Here is a 20,434-nt window from a genome sequence, read left to right as displayed (position 1 = left end):
TGAGATCATGAGTCAGACACTTAACTGAGTCACCCAGGCTCCCCTCTCTGGGCTTTTATAGGAAGTGAACCCCCAATAGCAGAATTTTTATGAATAGATACTGTTATTATTTGCTAGCATGTGCCACAAAGGGGATGAAGAATGGAAATGGTGCAACCATAAAATGCCAATGTTCAAGTTTATACCCTAAGCAGGATATGGGAAAGTGAAGGATTGACTATCAACTCCAAAGATGATTTCCATTAGCATGGTGTGGACCTCAACTGTCTCCTCCCAAATGCTTATGATTCTCTAAGTTTCTTTTTATCTTTGGGAAATGTAGCAATGCGTTATTTTCCACTCAGGCATCCACCTTAAAATGCAGCAAGGAAAGTATTCCTAGTCCCATTTGGGGGCCTTAAGATGAATAGGGAAAAGTAAAGAATCATCTTAGAAAAAGTTCAAGGTATTGGTTAAAATAAAAAAAAAAGTTTGAATATATTGTTTTGGTCCTGACCCTATTGTATGATCTCTTTTTTCCCCCATGTTTAAAAATTATTTTTATTAACATATAATGTATTATGTACCCCAGGGGTACAAGTCTGTGAATCATCAGGCTTACACATTTCACAGCACTCACCATAGCACATACTCTCTCCAATGTCCATAACCCAACTACCCTCTCGTATGATCTCTTGATCATAAATATCATTTTCCTTTAAAAGCCTTTCTTTACTAATTTTAGGGGAAACAACTATAATGCAGAAGTTTTAAAAACATTTCTTATATCTTTTACATTATCAATTGAAGATTGCTTTAGTATGTACTGATGGGGTTAAAGTTTGATTGACAATCTGGCAATATGTGAGGTAAGAACTGGAGATGGAGACAATGCATATAATGTTATTCATCTTTGTCAACTTCAATTTTTGTGATTTATTTAAATGTGATCATTTAAAGCAAATGAATGGCAAGCTGCAGGATAATATGCATTGTAAAATCCCATTTTTGTACAACAAATGCATATGTACATATATTTGTGTACAAATATTGTGTATATATATTGTGTACATATATTGTGACAAAGGGAAAGTTCTGGAAGGAATCACACTGAGTCAAGGAAGAGTCGCAGATATCAAGTGGAACTATGAGGAGGGTAAACCGACCTTTTAACTTTACATATCGCTAAATGTGCATTTAAAATAATTCTGTATGTTTTACTTTGTCTTATCATATATTGTTGCATCATACTTCATTTTTCACATGCTGCCATTGTAATAAAAATACACACCCACAATATGAATTTCCCTGTATAGGTAACAACCTTCCAACTAACTGTGGTTTTCGGAACTGGAGATGCTGAGGAACAAAGGAAAGTTTCCCCATTATATTTTAGGGAAATAATTTTAGGGAAATTATGCCACAGGTGCCAAATATAACTTAATTCATAGTTCACCAACAAAGTCTGAAGTCTTTTAAAATGTAAACTTATCACTAATGTAAAATGTAAACTAATCCTAGTTCCTGCCATCATTAATTAAAAACAGCAAATTCAAGTTGTATGAGTCTCTTCTGCAGAGCTCTAATTACAAAGCTACATCTCAGATTTTGGCTAAGAACGTCTGATTTCTACATTCAAAACTACAATTTTTTTTTTTTTTTTTAAGATCCAGTATTGCTATGACACAGTTGCACAGAGATTATTAGGCACATTTAACTCTCACAGTTCAGGAACAGTCTCTAGACACCAGTGAATTTGATTTATAAAGATGGAATGTCTCTAAAGTGGGGAAATCACCATAGCACACAGGTTGTTATAGAGCTCAGGAGCAAAATCTCCCTTCTGGAAAATGTGGACCAGTGAAAGAGACGTGGGGTCCATTTTCTAACTTACTGGCCTAATGATACTTGAGACATATGTGGAATAGATCAATCTCAGGTTTGACCTTATTTTTTGAGTTAGTCAAACACTGTCAAAGGACACTTTTACTATCCTTAATACTTCATAGAACTCTGATGATAGGAAGAGGAGAACAAATACAGAATATGTGGGAAGAATAAATGAGAGAAATCTCTGCTGGTACATTCTGGCTAATTAACAACATAGTCCTCACTGTACTCACGTGATCATGTCTTCAGGTTCTTTGTTTAGCATCTGAACATTCGTTAGCATCATACACCTTCCTACTTCTTTATCAAGATGCCTTAAAATGTTGTCCACGGCTTTTCGTACTTGAGAGTAATATAGTGACATGCCTGGAAAACGTGCATTGTAGTTACATCTTTGACTAAATCCATCAAGGAATGAAATCCTCGTTTGTTCACCCTTTATGACATGTTTTTACCGAAGACCATCTATGGGTCAATGACTTCATTAAGCAGATCCTAATTCAATCCCTTTTCCATAGAACTCTTAGCATAGTGTCCTGGACTTGGTGGATATGCACCAAATAATCACTTGAATTTAATAAATAGAAATTCTAATTCTTCAGAGGGAAATATTTTCTAGAAGGGTTAAAATGAAGAGGAAATAAAAAGGTTGACTTTTGAATTTTTATGTTTTTGGGTAGTACAAGAAAATTCACCACCGTTACGGATTATACAAATAAAAATTAATTCTCATTTGGGGTTCAGATTGTAATAACTATTATTCTCTGAAACATATATGTGGATTTTTTTACTAAGATAAAAAATGACTTCACAGCATAAATTTTAAAATGAAGGAAAATGTGTTTTAGCTATAGTATTTTTACTGTTCTCATTAATTACAGTGTCAATGTTCTACTATGAAAGACATGTATAGCCTATGTAGTTCATGTACATATATGCATTTTATATGTTTATGTGTATAATACAAATGAAAAACAAATTGTTCTGTATTTAAAATTTTTACTACAATGAAATAATTGTTAATGATTATTTCTCATCCATTAAACCTGTCTGAACTCATTTGAGCACTGCCTAATTAAAGATAAATATTTTAAAGTGAAGAAGTCTCCTCAAATTTCCCTAGGGTCTTTGATATAAAAATTATTTTTAACAAAGGTTCTGGTAGGTTTCTAAATTCAGGTATTCAACAAGGAAGAAATCATCTCTTTGGATTAAAATAGCTAAACTAAAAAGAAAATAATCTCATGTAGGCTAAACCCACAATATAACCTGGAGTGTGTGGGATCTGGAATGTTTAAAACACAGATTAAACTAATTTTGCTGAAAAAAAAAAAAGAAGGAAAGGAACTATAAAAAATGACAAACTAACAAATGAATATTTATACGGTTTCTTTATAAACAGGATTATCTACCAAAGGATACAGATGGCTTAGAAATTTACTGTAAAATGTAGATAATCAATATTAGGAATTTGAAAAGACCATAGATAAAAGTCTAGCATTTAAATGGCAAAATGTTTACCAGGAAGTTCCAGGAAGTTTAAAGGGCAGTAAAACAAAGCACAGCATGAATCAATCAAAACAATGTTGGAATGTCTTACCAGTTATTTCTATTAAATTTTTTAACAGTGCATCTCACTGAGGGTAATGATCCTCTTGGTCATTATAAGGACTTCACAAGGCCCAGCTCTAACACAACTTTGAGACCCACCTATCATTTTGGCTTCTTCTTCAGTTAGCGTTTTACTCAAATACGTTTTCTTCACTCTCAATGTGTTTCCTGAAGGGAGAACAGCTCCTGTCACTGGCATGGGAGGCTCACCATCTTTCTGCTGCAAGCTATCCGCTATTACTAAGAAGGCTCGTAAACCAATGTTCATTCTCTGTAAGAGATAATGTGTTCATGATAAAAAGAAAAACCCAATTATTGCAGTCGCCGTTACACCATCCGTCTTTGAGAGAACTTAGCATGGCTTGCTATCCACATTAGTATGAGAAAGTAATTTAAAAGGCACAAGACTTTAGGTCAAACCTACGAACCTAAAATTATGTTTCTGTCACCGTTTGTTGGCGCGCCACAAGAAAACCACCAGAAAGATTTTCGCCCTACTTGGAGGATATATGTTTGAGATGATCCCACTCATGCTGTTTTGGTGCACCTCACAGGGAAAGGCAGCCATCTTCTGGAACAGCTGCAGCTAAAGTAAACTGAGGTAAACAAGGGACTCATATGTCTCCTGGATGGAGAGAGATGCCACATGTGTTAATTCACAAAGACTGAATGAAAACAACAGGAATTCCAACTGTGAATCACAAAACACGGTCTGCTCTGAATTGCGGGATGATGACTCTTGATTCAAAAAGACTTGCAAGTTTGAAAACGAATTTTAAACATTCCATGCCGCTGAACTTGTTACTGATAAAACACATGGGCTTATAAGAAGAAATGCCATTCTGAACCAGATCGTTATCTTCCTCAGGCTCAGGTAAGGGATAATATTGGTTCTGAAAGATGACTCAGTGAGACAGTTGCTACCAGTAACAATGTCTTAAAATGTCAGAAGGTACTAAAACATCTGTACTTCCTTAACAGCCATGTGTAACACATTTATACTCATATTTTCATCAAGTAATATGTGAATACATATTATAGGAAGTAATAAGTTTCCAAAGTAGGCTCCTACCTAAAGCAGAAAAGAAAACTTATTACTATCAACAAGATAATCTACTGAGTCCCTAAAAGGTATCCAGAATTGTTCATTAACTCTATTTTTAAAACAGCTTTGCTAGGAATGTATAATTATTCCCATTTGTCAGGTGAAGAATGTAGGTAGAAAGCCAAACGTCCAAGTCAGGTTTGTCCAAACTGTCTATAACAAAAAATAATGTAGACTTCTATTCATTTTGAAACTACTCAAGCCTCAAGGAAAGATGATATTTCAGGTAGGACTTGAACATTTCTCTGGCTCATTTGTACTGATGCAATGTGTACTTTCTGATTTTATAGCCTTTAATAATATTCTCTTCCCAGTTTCTAGATTGAAAGAGCACTAACTTTAAAAAAAAATTAATTGGGCATGAAAGTCATTCGTTTCCTCATTTATTTTAGTAGTTCATTAAATGTGTTCTATGCTTGTGTATTCTTCTCAGTGTTTTGGGTGAGGAAATAGAATGTTCAACTCAGGAAATGCAATATCAGTAGAAGAGTCATGGATGGACGTAAATGGTCAAGCCTCAATTATTTGCAAGTGGTATAACCAGTTTATGAACCACCCAGCCAGTTGTCTCAGCTTTCCTTCTCTCAGGATAACACTAAGGGCAGAGGTAAGGTGGGATAGTTTGGGATACATATTTTTGACTTCCTTTCATAAGCAATTCCTTTTTTGTATTTTATATAGTTCTGCATTATACCGCTCCCTTTTTATTATCTGTCTGGTCTTAAGAAATTATTTAACTTTCCAAAGTCCAAGTTTCAGCTTCCTTTCTATAAAAGGAGGGTAATAATACCTATTGATCATACAGGGCTATGGTGAGGATTAGTGCTCTTGCTGGTAATTATATATCTGTAGGTTAGAATCTCTATTTTTTATTATTTTTATTTATTATTATTATTTTTTAAATTTATTTGAGAGAGAGAGAGAAAGCATGAAAAAGCGGAGGGTTAGAGAGAGAGGCAGACTCCCTGCTGAGCAGGGAGCCTATGCGGGATTCAATCCTGGGACTCCAGGATCATGACTTAACCTAAAGGCAGTGGCTTAACCAACTGAACTACCCAGGTGTCTCTAGAATCTCTCAAGATTATTGAGACACAATTCACACAGAGTAACACACACTTTTTTGTTGTTGTTGTATGGTTCTTTAAATTTTGAGAAACCTATATGGTCAGGTAAAACTGCCATCAAAGTCAAGATATAAAATTATTTCCAATATCCCAGAAAGTTCCCTTATGCCTCTTTACAGTCAGTGGACTCCCCCGCCCAACCCAGCATCTGACAATCATGTCTAATTTCTGCCTGATAGTTTTGCCTTTTCCAGAATGGAATCAAACAGAACATAGCCTTTGTGTCTTGCTTCTTTCATTTAATGTCAAGCTTTTGAGATGCTGTTGCAAAATCAGTAGTGTGTTCCTGTTCACTGCTGAATAGTATTCCACTGTATTAAGGATGTCTGACTTGTTATGCACTCACTAGTTGTTGAACATTAATTCCTCTCCTATTTTTAGTGGCTGTCACTAAGCTGCTAAAAATATTCATACACACCCTTTTGGACTTTTGGAGTTTTAATCTCTCCAGGATAAATACCTTGGGGTAGAAAGTTGGATCCTATGGTAAGTATATATTTAACCTTAAAAGAAATTGCCAAACTGTTTTCTAAAATGATTGCGTATTTTTTCATTCTCACCAAAGTAGTATGAAATTCCAAATGCTCTAAATTCTTCTCACACATCTCACTGTGGTTTTAACTTGCATTTCTCCAGTGGTTAACAACGTGGAACATCTTTTCATAAGTTTTTCGGTCATTTGTATTTCTTCTTTGGGGAACAGGCTCTTCATTTCACCCATTTTAAAAACTGCGTTATTTTTCCACTGTTGAATTGTGAGAGTTCTTCATATTGTGGGTACAAATGCTTTATCAATATGTGTTTTACAAGTATTTTTGCCCAGTCAGTGGCTCTATGCTTTAATAACAGTGTTTATTAAAGTGCAGACATTTTTAATTTTGATGATGTTTATCCATTTTTCTCTTTTGTAATTTATGATTTTTGTGTCCTAAGAAATTTTCACCCAACCAAAGGTCACAAAGATTTTTATCCTGTGTTTTCTTCTAGAAGATTTACAATGTTGGATTTTACATTTAGGTTTATGATTCATTTTGACTTAATTTTTGCTCACTGTGCAAATTATGGGCTGAATTTCATTATTTTGCAAGTGGATATCCAATGGTCCAGCACAATTCACTGAAAAGACTACACTTTATTCATTGAAACAACTTGAAAATGTTGTTGAAAATAAATTGACCATCTATGCATGGATCTTTTTCTGGATTCTCTATTCTGTTCCATTGGTCTTTACATTCAATCTTCTGCCAGAATGATACTACTATAGCGTTATAGTAAGTTTTGAAACCAGGACATGCTAGTCCTCCAATTTTCTTTTTTTTTTTTCTGAATTATGTTGGTTATTCTAGCTCCTTATAGTTTCCACATAACTTAGAATGATTTTATTGATTTCTACAGAAAATGATATAGGGATTTTAACTGGGATTATTATGGGGATTAGAGTTTAATAGATAGATTAATTTGGGGACAACCGAGCTTTTGCAATCTTAAATATTTCAGTCTACAAATAGTATTTCTCTCCATTTATTTTGGTTGTCTATGATTTTTCTCAAAGTTTTTTAGTTTTCAGTATATAAACCTTACACATAATTTGTTAGATTTATTGATATTTTGTTTTCATTGCTATTGTAAGTTGTTCAATTTCTATTTTTCATTACCATAATATAAGAATACATTGATTTTATATATTTATCTTTTTTTTTTTCAAGTAGGATCCACACCCAACATCACAACCCTGAGATCAAGAGTCAAATATTGTTTTGACTGAGCCAGCTTGGAAGTCCCCATATACTTATCTTGTAACCTACAAACTTTCTAAAATGATTTGTTAATTAAGTAGGTTTTCGGTAGATTCTTTGATATTTTCTACATAGGCAATCATGTTGTTGGTGTATAAAGAGAGTTTTATTTCTTCATTTCCATTCCATATGCTTGCATTTATTTCTTCTTTTTGCCTCTGGGACTCACTCGGACCCCAGGTCCATGTTATTTTAGGTCAAGGCAAGAATGAGAGAAATGGATGACCTAGAAACTTCTCACAGATGAGTAAATTCTTATGATGATGAGGATGCATATAGGAAACCATCTAGTCTGAACTAAAATGAGACATGTAACTGGAAATTATTTAACTGTAAAATGGTGGGACACTATAGACTTTGTAGTAAGAGAATCCTTTACACCTCCAGGCTTTGTTCCACAAGCTATTTCCAAAATATTATTTAAGACACAAATTGTATATATCCCTTGAGAAACTGTGCCCTAAAATATATTGGATCAAGTGTGTGAGTCTGCTTCATAGACTATTCTCCCCTTCGTGTGTGCTATTGAGTGGGGCCATAAATATGCCTTTAAGCTTCTAATTACCAACTACTGATAAACTCTCCCATAAACCCTACAAGCTCAAGAGAAATGGAAGAAGATACTCAAACATCTTTTTGTAGTTTTGAACATTAAAACCCCCAAATTTCCAACTGCTCTGCACAAAGAGGGTATCTAATCACTGACTGAAGAGTTTGAGGGAAGAACAAAGGGTAAGTTTTATACATGGCGATAATGATGGTAGCTTTTAATATGTTATTTTTAGACTAATAACCTGGAAATTCTGAGGACCGTTGGAGACAGTAATGCTATGACTCCTGAGAAGTGAAAAGTATTTTGAGAAACTTCCCAGCCAGACAAAACTCTTTACCACAGGGTCCTGGGTCTCATTCTAGCCCAAATGCCCTGGATTTTGTCCCTCTCCCCTTAGTCTACTGACCCTGGCTGTAGCCATTTCATAAGACTGCTATATCTTCGGACACCAGACAAAAACTCCCAGACTCCCATTTTCGGGCTCCTCCATGTATCCCTAGATACATGGCAACCTTAACACCAAGAAGAGAATACAGACTGTGGTGGGAAGAAGAATAGGGAAATCAGGAGACCTGGTTCATTTTGCTGCTAACCAGCTGCTGATTTTGAGTCTCTATCCTTACTGACAAAATGAACAAGCCAGACAATATCACAGTGATGATAGGAACATTATTTAAAACAATAACAATAATAACAACAAAACTTCTATGGTTTGTTTTTGTTTTGTTTTGTTTTTGGCTTAAGAGTTTGTAATGTCACAATATCATAAGTATTCCATGAAGTGATGTAGAAAAGTATTTTGTTTATTCTATTGGCAAAAAAGCTACAGTTCAGAGAGATAAATGTCATCCAGCTAGTAAAAGTGGTAGAGCCTATGTCAAGGACAAATCTAATACTGCTATCTCTGGTTCAGTGTTCTTTCTACAATATCATGGGGAAAAGACTGCAAAGAAGCAGCTTGCCAGGCACAGATCTGTTGGCGCACAGTGTTGGATAAAGATGATGTGGTCTGTATCTACAATGGACTATTACTCAGTCATCAAAAAGGATGACTACCCAACTTTTGCATCAACGTGGAAGAGACTGGAAGAGATTATGCTTAGTGAAATAAATCAAACAGATAAAGTCAATTATCATATGGTTTCACTTATTTGTGGACTATAAGGAATAGCATGGAGGACGTTAGGAGAAGGAAGGGGAAAATGAAGTGGGGGGAATCAGAGGGAAAAACGAACCATGAGACACTATGGACTCTGAGAAAAAATACTGAGGGTTTTAGAGGGGAGGGGAGTGGGGGGGATGGGTAAACCCAGGGTGATGGGTATTAAGGAGGGCATGGATTATGTGGACCACTGGGTGTTATACCCAAACAAGGAATCATGGAACACTACATCCAAAACTAATGATGTGCTGTATGGTAACTAACATAACACAATTTAAAAAAAAATGAAATAGATTAAGGAAGGATAATAAAATCCACTACATCGTTTACACATAAAAAATAAAAATAAAGTCTAAACTTGAATGTGCTTTTCATTTGCATAGGTCACTCCAAATGTGTCATACCCATTATTTCCATGACCTGTCTGGTCCTTGAGGTGTGACACTGTCACAGAAACATATATTCATACCTGATTGAATTTCACTAGATTTTAGTATTTTATTATTTCATGTATTCACTCTTCTCTGTTTCATCCCTTCCCAATACTTAACTTGTGAATCTGCCTCAAAATAGTTATATCACTATTTAAATAAGTACTGACTAAATGAACCTGACTTGGAGTGGCAGATTATCTCTTTGGGGCAAAGTTTACTCTGTTATACAAGAACCCAATATTGTAGCACAACCACTGCCATCATTCTAAGTCTATTCATTCAAAATCTGACTTCTGAAATGCCATTATCCATACTATTTAGTTACATATCGTGGAGAGAAACAAACAGAAGACATTTTAGAGAAATGTCCTTTGTCCTAGTCCCCAAAGTTGCAAAGTAAAGGTATGGCTCTGTCCATACATGCTCTGTTGGAAGTACATAAAAGGACCATTCATACCTCTGGATTGAGACTGAAAGCTTTTGCTGGTTTTCCCACACAAAGAAAATCAAAAATAATTTCTTTCATTGCAAAATCTAAACGTTCCTGTAGTGAAAAAGAGAAAACAAAACAAAGATGTTAAAATACAAGTTCAATGTGAAATGTCTATTTTTATTCTAAGCACCAAACAGGTGGCTGCTAAAAGAAGAAAGACACCGTTCAATTTCATGCATCAACAGAGTCCCTGTAGGAAGACCGTGCCCACTGGAAGCTTGGGTGAAGGTCCTCTGTTTTCATGGGGTGTGCAAGGATGCTTTCATTATATAATATGTGGAATTAGCCCCTAAAGCATGGAATGGCTAATGACAAAACAAAAAACAAAAACAAATCCCCCCCAAATGAAAACCCGAAACACCTGGAGTGTCTGGGCTTATCCACAGTCTCAATACTTCCTCCTTGTGTAGCAAACACTGATAACTTCTTGAAACTCAGTTTAAAATGCATTTTTTAAAATACCACTGAAAAATGACCATTTTCTCCTATCCTCTAACATTTCAAATCTTTTGGCTCATATTATAATGGACAATTCTGCAAGTGAAATGAATAATCAACAAATAAGATATGCAATGGTACTTAAGTAGGGAAGCATAAGACAGATGCTAATAGCTGGAAACAACGGCCACTATGATAGGACAGGTTCATTTTATACGACATAGTCCAGAATAATCAAAGTACATTCTCAGCCACGTGATAACTATATGCAGAAAAATCACATTAATTCATTTGCCTGCAAAGCAAGGAATGTCTTTTCCCTAAGTACACATATTACAGAGGCATCTCATTATACCAAACACACCGAGAGATATCAAATATGAAGTCGTCTGTGAAGTAACAACTGAACCTTCCATCTTTAAATCAGTATCAATTGTACCTAACAGTAATTTCATGCCTATAATTTCCCCTTATCCACATGGCATTCTGAAGTACAGAGGGCAAGCATTTCGCCCACGTTCTACAAATAAAGAAACAGAAGAAAGAGGTTCTCTGACTTGTGAAGGGTACAGAGCTGGCTTGTGGTAGAGGATGAACGGAAATAATGATCTTTCTCCTTGTTCTGTAAATGGTAAGGAAGTCAAATTTGGAATATAACAATTCACCCACAAAGTGTTTTAAAAAGTAAAAATCTTGGGTCTATAAAGTAAACTAAATACTAAAAACCATGTTTATTATTATTATTATTATTGGACCCACTTTTTAAGGAAATTAATACCTGCAAAGTTCTTAGAAAAGTTCTTGGCAAAGAGTAAGCGCTTAAGAAATGCTAATATTCCTATTTCATTCTTTTTTCTCACAGGGTGAAAGAACATTTTTATTTACTCTTCAAATTTCACAAAATCATCTTTTGATTTCCTCCAAACATCACATGCCTTGCTCCTTCCTGACTTGCGGAATCCAGAGCTGAGAATCAGGACAAAACAAGGACTAGGAGTCAAGAGACCCTTTTACTAATAGGCTCTGTGACTTTAGATGTCTCACTCAAACTCTGTCTCTCAGTTCCTTCATTTGTCAAATGCTGAAAACATTTGACGTACACGTCACTATTTATTTAGAAGCAAAAAAAAAAAAAAAAAAAAAGCCATGTGTGAAAACACTTACAAAACCATTCTGAAAACTCTTTACACATAAGACACTACTTTAAACTCCTCATCTGGTTGTACTTCCTAGGAAAGAGACTGGCTACTTGAAGGCAATTAGATCACTCCCACTGCCAGAAGCTTCTCCATTACCTGGGCAATGAACTGGATGATTTTCACAAAGATGTTCAGAGGCATATCCCTTGGCACCACACCACGGGACCCTTTGGGGAAAAGTGTTGTGATGATGGTTATAAGACGGCTGAAAGATAGGAAGAAAAAAAGAGAAGACAAGCAAGATTGGCTGAGCTCCAGTTCTGTAAGGGAAAATGGCAGATGTTTCATCTTATCTAAGTATCAGAGAGAATTCGGAAAAAGAAAACAAACCACTTCATCCCTTTTCCATTAGCATAATTACTTTATGAAAAGTTTTTCTGCAAAACTAAGGGCAGCTGGAAAATAAAAGCCATTTGCTTTGCTAACATGGTGAATGCAGTCGTGGACATGGCACCTCTTGATGCCGGTAGAGGTTGAAATTTCTGTAATGGCTGCTGAACAATGACTAAGAAAAGCTTGAAAATGTCTTTACCACTTAGATCTTTTAGAAACTGTCAACTTTGAATGGTTACTAGTTTGGTTAGTATAGGTAGCAATAAAAATAAATCACCCTCTCATTGGCTGAGAAATGGTTACCATTAACTCAGGGATGTAGTTAATTAACCAAAACAAGCTCCTTACCTCTGAGTGGCTGTGTTGCTTTCACATTTAATTCGAATCATGTAAACCCAAAGTAATCTGTACAGAGATTCCAGCGCAACTCGAGCCATCTTGGGGTCTTTATTCTACGACAGAAACCAGAAGGTGAGATAGCATTAGACTTAAGATTTAATTAAGCTTAAGTGGAAAGAAAAGATTAAATGGTAATATATGGAGAATAGTTTTTCTGAATTCCTAGACATGCAGGGCCCCAACGAGGCACCTGAATCCTTTGGGACTTGTGGGGTATTTGACTTCAGGTGCCCATTGGGTAAATAATCTATGAGGAGGGATCTCAATGGCCATGAGGGCAGGACAGAGTAGTTCAGGGGGAGACCGTGTCACTCTCTCCTTTGCCATGATGAATGCTTGAAATTGTCTTCTTCCTCCAGCCCTAGGGAACCTGTATTCTCCAGCATTAAGAGAGAATCAATGTCTCTTTCTATAGTTGATTATGCTCTTTTGCTTTGATTCCCCAAACTTCCCAGGTCCTCATCTAATTACTCACCAACATTTATGGAGATGAATGTATACTAAGCAGTGTGTTAGAACATGGGATATAGAGATAAAAGATAATCCCTTTCCTTAAGTTGTTCACAACCTCTGGTGGTTGGGAGATAGATAATAAGCAATCAACTTTTAAGGCAGTAGAAAAAACTGGTAGGGAGAGGAGCTAGAGAATGGAAAGAAGGGCAAGCTATGGAAAACTTAAGGAAGGTCAGGAAAAATTTCCAGGGACAGAAGAAAACTCAGATGAACTTTAATTCATTCATTTACTCATGTGTTCATTCAACCAAACATCTGAGTGGCTACAGTGGGTCAGGTCCTGTGTTTGGCACAGTGTGAAACTTTGAACAGTGTAGAAAGATGATGGGAGTAGGGAACACTTGGAAACTAAGAGAGCTGGAGAAGATGGGTCATGTCTGAGAACCTGGGAACAGTTCATACATCAGCGCATGAGGCCAGGTGAAAGAGTAGTAGTTGATGAGGCCTGTGAGGAAGGCAGGGGTCACATGTGGGACCCCACTTGCCATGATTAATAAGGGGACCAGGGTTCTTATGAGGTGATGGGATGCCACTAAGATCAAGGAGACCAAAGAAGAAGATATTGCCTTCAGTGTGGGGAAAGGAGCAGAGGCAGGGAGTCCAGCTATGGCAGAGCTGCTGGCTTCCAGGCAATAACAAGCCAGAGAGGAAAGAATTGATCCTTTCCCCACTGTCCATCTTACCCTAACTATATTCCTCTTGATTTAAAAATCATGGGTTGGGTGGTTTCTCTGATGCCTGTGGGATCCAGGCAACATTTCTTGGTAAGACATAACTGACCAATCAATATGTAGTTTCTGCCTTCCTTTCCTCTAGTCTCCTACAAGCTCCCTAAACTCTAGCTAGGCCATGTTCATTCCATTTCCATGTCAGGAGTGGGTTCTCTCACCTCCTGCATCGTTTTTGTTTTTTTTTTTTTGTAGATTTTATTTGATGAGAAAGAGAGAGCATGCACAAGCAGGGGGAGCGGAAGGCAGAGGGAGGAGAAAGAGGCTCCCTACTGAGCAGGGAGCCCAATGTGGGGCTCCATCCCAGGACCCTGGGATCCTGACCTGGGACGAAGGCAGACGCTTAACCAGCTAAGCCATCCAGGCACCCTTGGGTGAACCCTACCCCTTCACAGTCTACTTGAATGTCCCTCCTTTGTGCAGGCTCTTTGGTTCCTCCCCAGTCCTCAACCCCAACCCACTAAAGCTAATTATTCTGTCCTGAGTGTCTTCTGACCTTCATACAACCTCTAGCATACAACCTTATTTAGATGTCCGAAAGGAAGGGGAATTGTTTACCTTGACATCTATTAGAATTCCCTGCATTCTTCAAGGGGTCGATAAATGTGTGCTGAACAGTATTTAAGTGTCACTCTTAACTTTCTTATAGGTTTTTTGCTTTTATGTGACTTTTCTGCCCTTACTCATTTTTTTGTCTTGTCATAATTGGTTTAGCTCTTTTATTCTTAATGTAGATAATTTAGATACTGATTTTTATAGAATTCGTAAGTGTTTAGGTATTACCCCAGATAGAGTTTATTTTTAGACTATTTATGTAAATAAATTCTATGGAAAAGGCAATTAAGAATGGTTTTTTTAGATTTAGGAGAAATAGAATAAATTTTTGGTGTGATCATTATAAAATTCTAGATTTCTATATGCTTTCAGGTCTGTTCTTAGAATCTGTTTTATTAATCTGTCTATTCACAGGCCAGTTAATATCATATTAAGTTTTGGGGCTTTAAAATGTGTTTTATTACCATATTGTACACCAGGAACCAATATTATACTGTATGTTAAGTAACTAGAATTTAAATAAGAACTTAAAAAAAAATAAAACAAATGTGTTTCATTATCTGGTATGGACTATCTTCCATCCTCCATTAGTTTTTTCTTCTTTTTAAAGGGTTTTCTCAGATATTTTTCCATGTTTTTTTTTCAAATAAGCTTTATAACTACTTTTCCAGCTGTAGGAACAAAAAGACCACAACTTTCTAAAGCATACATTGATATATAAAGAATTATGATTTGCCTGTTTGATTTGCATGCTTGGTTACATAAAGGAACTTGAAATAAACTACTAAACTGATAGTTACATTTAAAATATTCTGTCATTAAAAAACTTGGGGAATTCTAATTATCCTTACTCCAATAACTCCAAATTAGCAAATGTCTATGTTGTGCTTACATGGTGGTTAAATGCAGAGTCTAGGCACATCCTGCCTGGGTTTGAATCCATCCTTGCTCGGCAGTTTATTAGTCGTGTGGCCAGCCTCAGGGAAGCTCCTCATAGGAATGCTGAGAATTAGATGAGCTAATGCATATAGGATATTTAGCACTGTTCTTGTCCATAGTAACTACTTTTACGTACAAAGCACCAGGATCTAGCAGCAAACATGCTCTGATTTGGGGGAGCTTCCATTCCAGTAGAGATGTTTCTTCCTTTGTTAATTTCTATTAGTATATATATTTTATATTTTGCATAGTGTATCATTCAAAATTTTCTCATGTGCCTTATCTCATACTGTGAATCATGATGGGGTAGGGCAAACATCACCTAAGCTTTATTAAGGAGATTAAGAGAGATCTCTAGTTTAAACAATTCATAGTGCTGTCTTCTGTTTAACTTCAATTTATTTCCTTTTTTTTCCATTTTATTTTTTTTCAGTGTTCCAAAGTCATTGTTTATGCACCATACCCAATGCTCCATGCAGTATGTGCTCTCCATAATACCCACCACAAGGCTCACCCATCCCCCACTCCTCTCCCTTCCAAAACCTTCAGTTTGTTTCTCAGGGTCCACAGTCTCTCATGGTTTTTCTCCCCCTCTGATTTCCCCATCTCACTTCTCTCATTCACCCAGTGTCCTCTATGTTATTCCTTATGCTCCAAAAGTAAGTGAAACCATATGATACTTGACTCTCTCTGCTTGACTTATTTCATTCAGCATAATCTCCTCCAGTCCCATCCATGTTGATACAGAAGTTGGGTATTCACCCTTTCTGAGGGAGGCATAACACTCTATTTGTATATATGGACCATATCTTCTTTATCCATTCATCTATTGAAGGGCATCTTGGTTCTTTCCACAGTTTGGCAACTGTGGCCATTGCTACTATGAACATTGGCCCTTCTTTTCATTACATCTGTATCATTGGGATAAATACCTAGTAGTGCAATTGCAGGGTCATAAGGTTGTTCTATTTTTAATTTCTTAAGGAATCTCCACACTGTTTTCCAAAATGGCTGCACCAACTTGCATTCCCACCAACAGTGTAAGAAGGTTCCTCTTTCTCCACATCCCCTCCAACACTTGTTGTTTACCGTCTTGTTAATTTTGGCCATTCTAACTGGTGTAAGGTGGTATCTCAATGTGGTTTAGATTTGAATCTCCCTGATAGCTAATGATGATGAAGATTTTTTCATGTCTCTGTTAGTCATTTGTATGTCTTCTTTGGAGAAGTGTCTGTTCATGTCTTCTGCCCATTTTTTGACGTGATTATCTGTTTTGTGTGTGTTGAGTTTGAGGAACTCTTTATAGATCTTGGATATTAGCCCTTTGTCTCCAGTGTCATTTGAGAATTCCGTGGGCTACCTCTTTGTTTTATTGACTGTTTACTTTGCTGTTCAGAAGATTATGATCTTGATGAAGTACCAAAAGTTCATTTTTGCTTTTGTTTCCTTTGCCTTTGGAGACATATCTTGAAAGGAGTTGCTGCTTCCACAGAGGCTAAAGAGCCAAATGGCTGACTTAAGTTTTCACTTTGTACTTGATTTTTAGCATTTCAAGGTGATATCACTGATCACCACAATCCCTCCTCAAATGATTTTCTTGCCTCTCTTCCATTCCTGGCACTGTCAAATGATATTCTTAAACTGCACCCATGACCATTTACTTCCCCGCATTTAAAGTCCTTGAGTGGCTTCTTTTTTTTTTTTTTTTTTTTAAGATTTTTATTTATTTATTTGACAGACAGAGATCACAAGTAGGCAGAGAGGCAGGCAGAGCGAGAGAGAGAGGAGGAAGCAGGCTCCCTGCTTGAGCAGAGAGCCTGATGTGGGGCTCGATCCCAGGACCCTGAGATCATGACCTGAGCTGAAGGCAGAGGCTTTAACCCACTAAGCCACCCAGGCGCCCCCCTTGAGTGGCTTCTAATCACCTCCTGGACAATGTCCAAATTCCATGATGTGGTATAGGAGGGGCCTTTGGCAATTTGACTCCTCCATTTCTACCTCCTACCTCCACCTTGGGCTTGGGGTGCCCCATACCATTATACCTCTTCTGCAATTTCCTAAATGCCTCGAATGCTTTCCTACTCCTGGTATATTTGGAAAATTTCTACTCCCTGGCAAGATTCAATTAGGTGTCATCTCTTTTATTCAATTCCCTACCATTACAACCACTAAGTATCCACCCCAGAAAGATTGCCAAGTGCCTCTGCTCTCTGCTTCCAGAATGCTGTTCTATACCTTTACATGTATATTTCTTAGCAGACTGCTAAGAATTCTGGTTTGTTCATTTTTGTGCCCTCATTGACTGCCAAATAGGAGATTATCAGTAAATATCAGTTTTAAAAATGCAGACTGTGAGTAGTAGCGAACAACTTGATGCATAAGCAAGACGTCTTTATATAGAAGCTATATAAGGAGGCAGTTCAAGATAGTGACATGGAATGATCCTTAACTCACCTTCTCCCAAGGACACAACAAATTGATAGCTACATATGAAATAATTCCCTCTGGAAAGAACCTGAGTATTGGCTGAACAGTTACTTTACATCAAGGAATAAAAGGGCCACATGAAGACAGGTAGAAGAGGCAGTTACAAATCTTGACAAAAACCCCACCTTAAGAGTGGTGACCCAGCATGGGGAAGGGTCTCACAAACATGGAACTGAGGAGCATGGAGTTTGTACCCCACAGTAGCCACTCCATCTCTTAGGAACTGCACCAGGGAAATGAGTCCCCAAAATGTATGATTTTAAAAACCAACAGGGCTTACATCCAGGAGAGCCATAAGGCTATAGGGAAAGAGATTCTGCTCTTAAAAGGCTCAGATGCAGATTCACTCTCCCTGGGACCAAGTACAAAAGCAGCAGTTTGAGAAGCACCTAGCCCATATGTGAAGAAGATAAAGTTGCTAATATTAAGGCATCTGCTAGAAGAGCAAAAGCCTGCTAGGACTCTGCACAGGGAGGGAGGCACTAGTGGGTAATATTTTTACATTTGCTCTTAATGTTGCTGGTGGCGGCACTGGGGAGTAATATTTTTCTACTCTCACTCTAACCAACCAGTGCCAAGCCCCACCTCTGATGCCACAGCCTTGGACTTGAGCCCTTGTGTTGTTCCCATAACCCTGTACCAGCAGGCATGCAGAGCCCACACAGGGGATGCCCTGGAGTGCCAGGCTCTGGTGGCCAGGGGGACTGCATTTCTGGGCTTTATGAATCTTAAACAACCAGAGAGACAGTTCCAAAGACAACAAAGAGCTAGGGCAATGCTAATCAATAAGGTTCATTGCCTACATAGAGCCACCTCTTTAACACTGGGAGAGATAGCTGTTTTGCCTAATATATAAAAACAAACATAGAGAGTCAAGCAAAATGAGGTAACAGAGGAATATGCTCTAAACAAAAGAATATGCTAACCCCCCCCCCTGGGGGGGGGGTTAATGAAATGGAGATAAATAATTTGCCTGATAAGAAGTTAAGTAATGCTCTTAAAGAAGCTCACTGCACTCAGGAAAAGAATGGAAGCACAGAAAGGTTTCAACAAAGAGACAGAAAACATAAGAAAATACCAAACAGAAGTCACAAGCTGAAGAACACAATAACTTAAATGAAAAATATACTGAAAGTTTTAACAGCAGACCAAATGAAGAAGATAAAAGAATTAGTGATCTGGGAGACAGGGCAACAGAACTTAATCAAACAGGAAAGCAGAAAGAAAAAAAAATTAAAAAAACAAATAAACAAACAAATATCATTTAAGAGACCTGTGAGACAACATCAAGAAGAATAACATTCTGATTACAGGGCTTCCAAAGGGAGAGAGAGAGAAAGGGGCAGAAAACTTATTTAAAGGAATAATGGCTAATAACTTCCCTAACCTGGGGAATGACACAGACACCAAATCCAGGAAATCTAGAAGGTTCCAAAGAAGATAAACCCCAAAAGACCCACACCAAGGCACATTGTAATTAAAATGTCAAAGTTAAAGACAAAGAATCTTAAAAACTGTGAGAGAAAAATGACATGTTATGAACAAGGGACATCAAGTCAATGAACAATAAAAGTAAGGTCATCACCAGATTCCTCAACAGAAACTTTGCAGGCCAAGAGAGAATGGTATGATATATTTAAAGTGCTGAAAGGAAGAAGGAAAAAAAAAACAAACCAAAAAAACAACAACTTCCAACCAAGAACACTCTACACAGCAAGATTATCATTTAAAATTAAAAAAAGAGATAAAGATTTCTCCAGACAAGCAAGCTAAAGGAGTTAATCATCATTAAACTAATGATGTTAACTAAAAGAAATGTTAAAACAAAGGGTACTAATTAGTAATAAGAAAACACATGAAAGTAAAAATCTCACTGGTAAAGGTAAATATATCGTAAAGAAAGTGGACTAATTACTTATAAAGCTAGTATGAGTGTTAAAAGACATAGTAAAAATAACTATATATTAATTAGTTAAGGGATACAAAAGCCAACGAGATGCAAAATGTGACATCAAAAACATAAAAATGCAGAGTTTTAGAATATGTTCAAACTTATCAACTTAAAATAGACTGTTAAATATTTAGGCTGAGCCTCATGGTAACCACAAAGCAAAAGCCTATAATACATACATAAAAGGTAATGAGAAAGGAATCTAAGCATAACACCACAGAAAGTCATCAAATTGCAAGAAATTGAGAGAAGAGGGGAACAGAAAGAAACTACAAAACAGAAAAAAATTAACAAATGAAAATAAGTACATACCCATACCAACTACTTTAAATGCAAATGGACTAAGTGTTCCAGTCAAAAGACACAATTGTTGAATGGATTAAAAAGACAAGACTCATCTATATGCTGCCTACTTTTGATATAAGGACACATACAGACTGAAATGAAGGGATGGAAAAAGGTATTCCATGCCAATGGAAACCAAAAGAGAGCTCGGCAAGCTATACTTACGTTAGACAAAACAGACTTGAAAACAAAAATTGCAATAAAAGGGAAGGGCATTACATAATGACAAAGTGGTCAATCCAACAAGGAAATTTAATATTTGTAAATATTTATGCACCCAACATAGAAGCATCTAAATATATAAAGCAAATATTAACAAACCTAAATGGAGAAATTGACAACAACCAACAACAGTAGGGCACTTTAATGCCCCCACTTACATCAATGGATAGATCATCCA

The 20,434-nt window shown here is 36.8% G+C and overlaps 1 protein-coding gene across 8 annotated transcripts in view; it reads right to left on the bottom strand.

Annotated features, from left to right (window-relative positions):
• The window catches only part of FRY (FRY microtubule binding protein), a 444,482-nt gene that overhangs the window by 135,154 nt on the left and 288,894 nt on the right, over window positions 1–20,434 (bottom strand). For all 8 annotated transcript variants that reach the window (XM_045978039.1, XM_045978033.1, XM_045978035.1 and 5 more), the window contains 5 exons: window positions 12,466–12,569; window positions 11,881–11,989; window positions 10,112–10,198; window positions 3,580–3,751; window positions 2,103–2,235 (listed from right to left, as the gene is read on the bottom strand). In XM_045978039.1, coding sequence (XP_045833995.1) covers window positions 2,103–2,235; window positions 3,580–3,751; window positions 10,112–10,198; window positions 11,881–11,989; window positions 12,466–12,569 — 605 coding nt within the window. The remainder of the gene's footprint in view (window positions 1–2,102; window positions 2,236–3,579; window positions 3,752–10,111; window positions 10,199–11,880; window positions 11,990–12,465; window positions 12,570–20,434) is intronic.

This window comes from Meles meles, chromosome 14 (assembly GCF_922984935.1).
Source record: "Meles meles chromosome 14, mMelMel3.1 paternal haplotype, whole genome shotgun sequence".
NCBI classification, from domain to species: domain Eukaryota; kingdom Metazoa; phylum Chordata; class Mammalia; order Carnivora; family Mustelidae; genus Meles; species Meles meles.
Note: the sequence above shows the minus strand (reverse complement) of the source record. Positions and strands in the feature narration are given on the sequence as shown.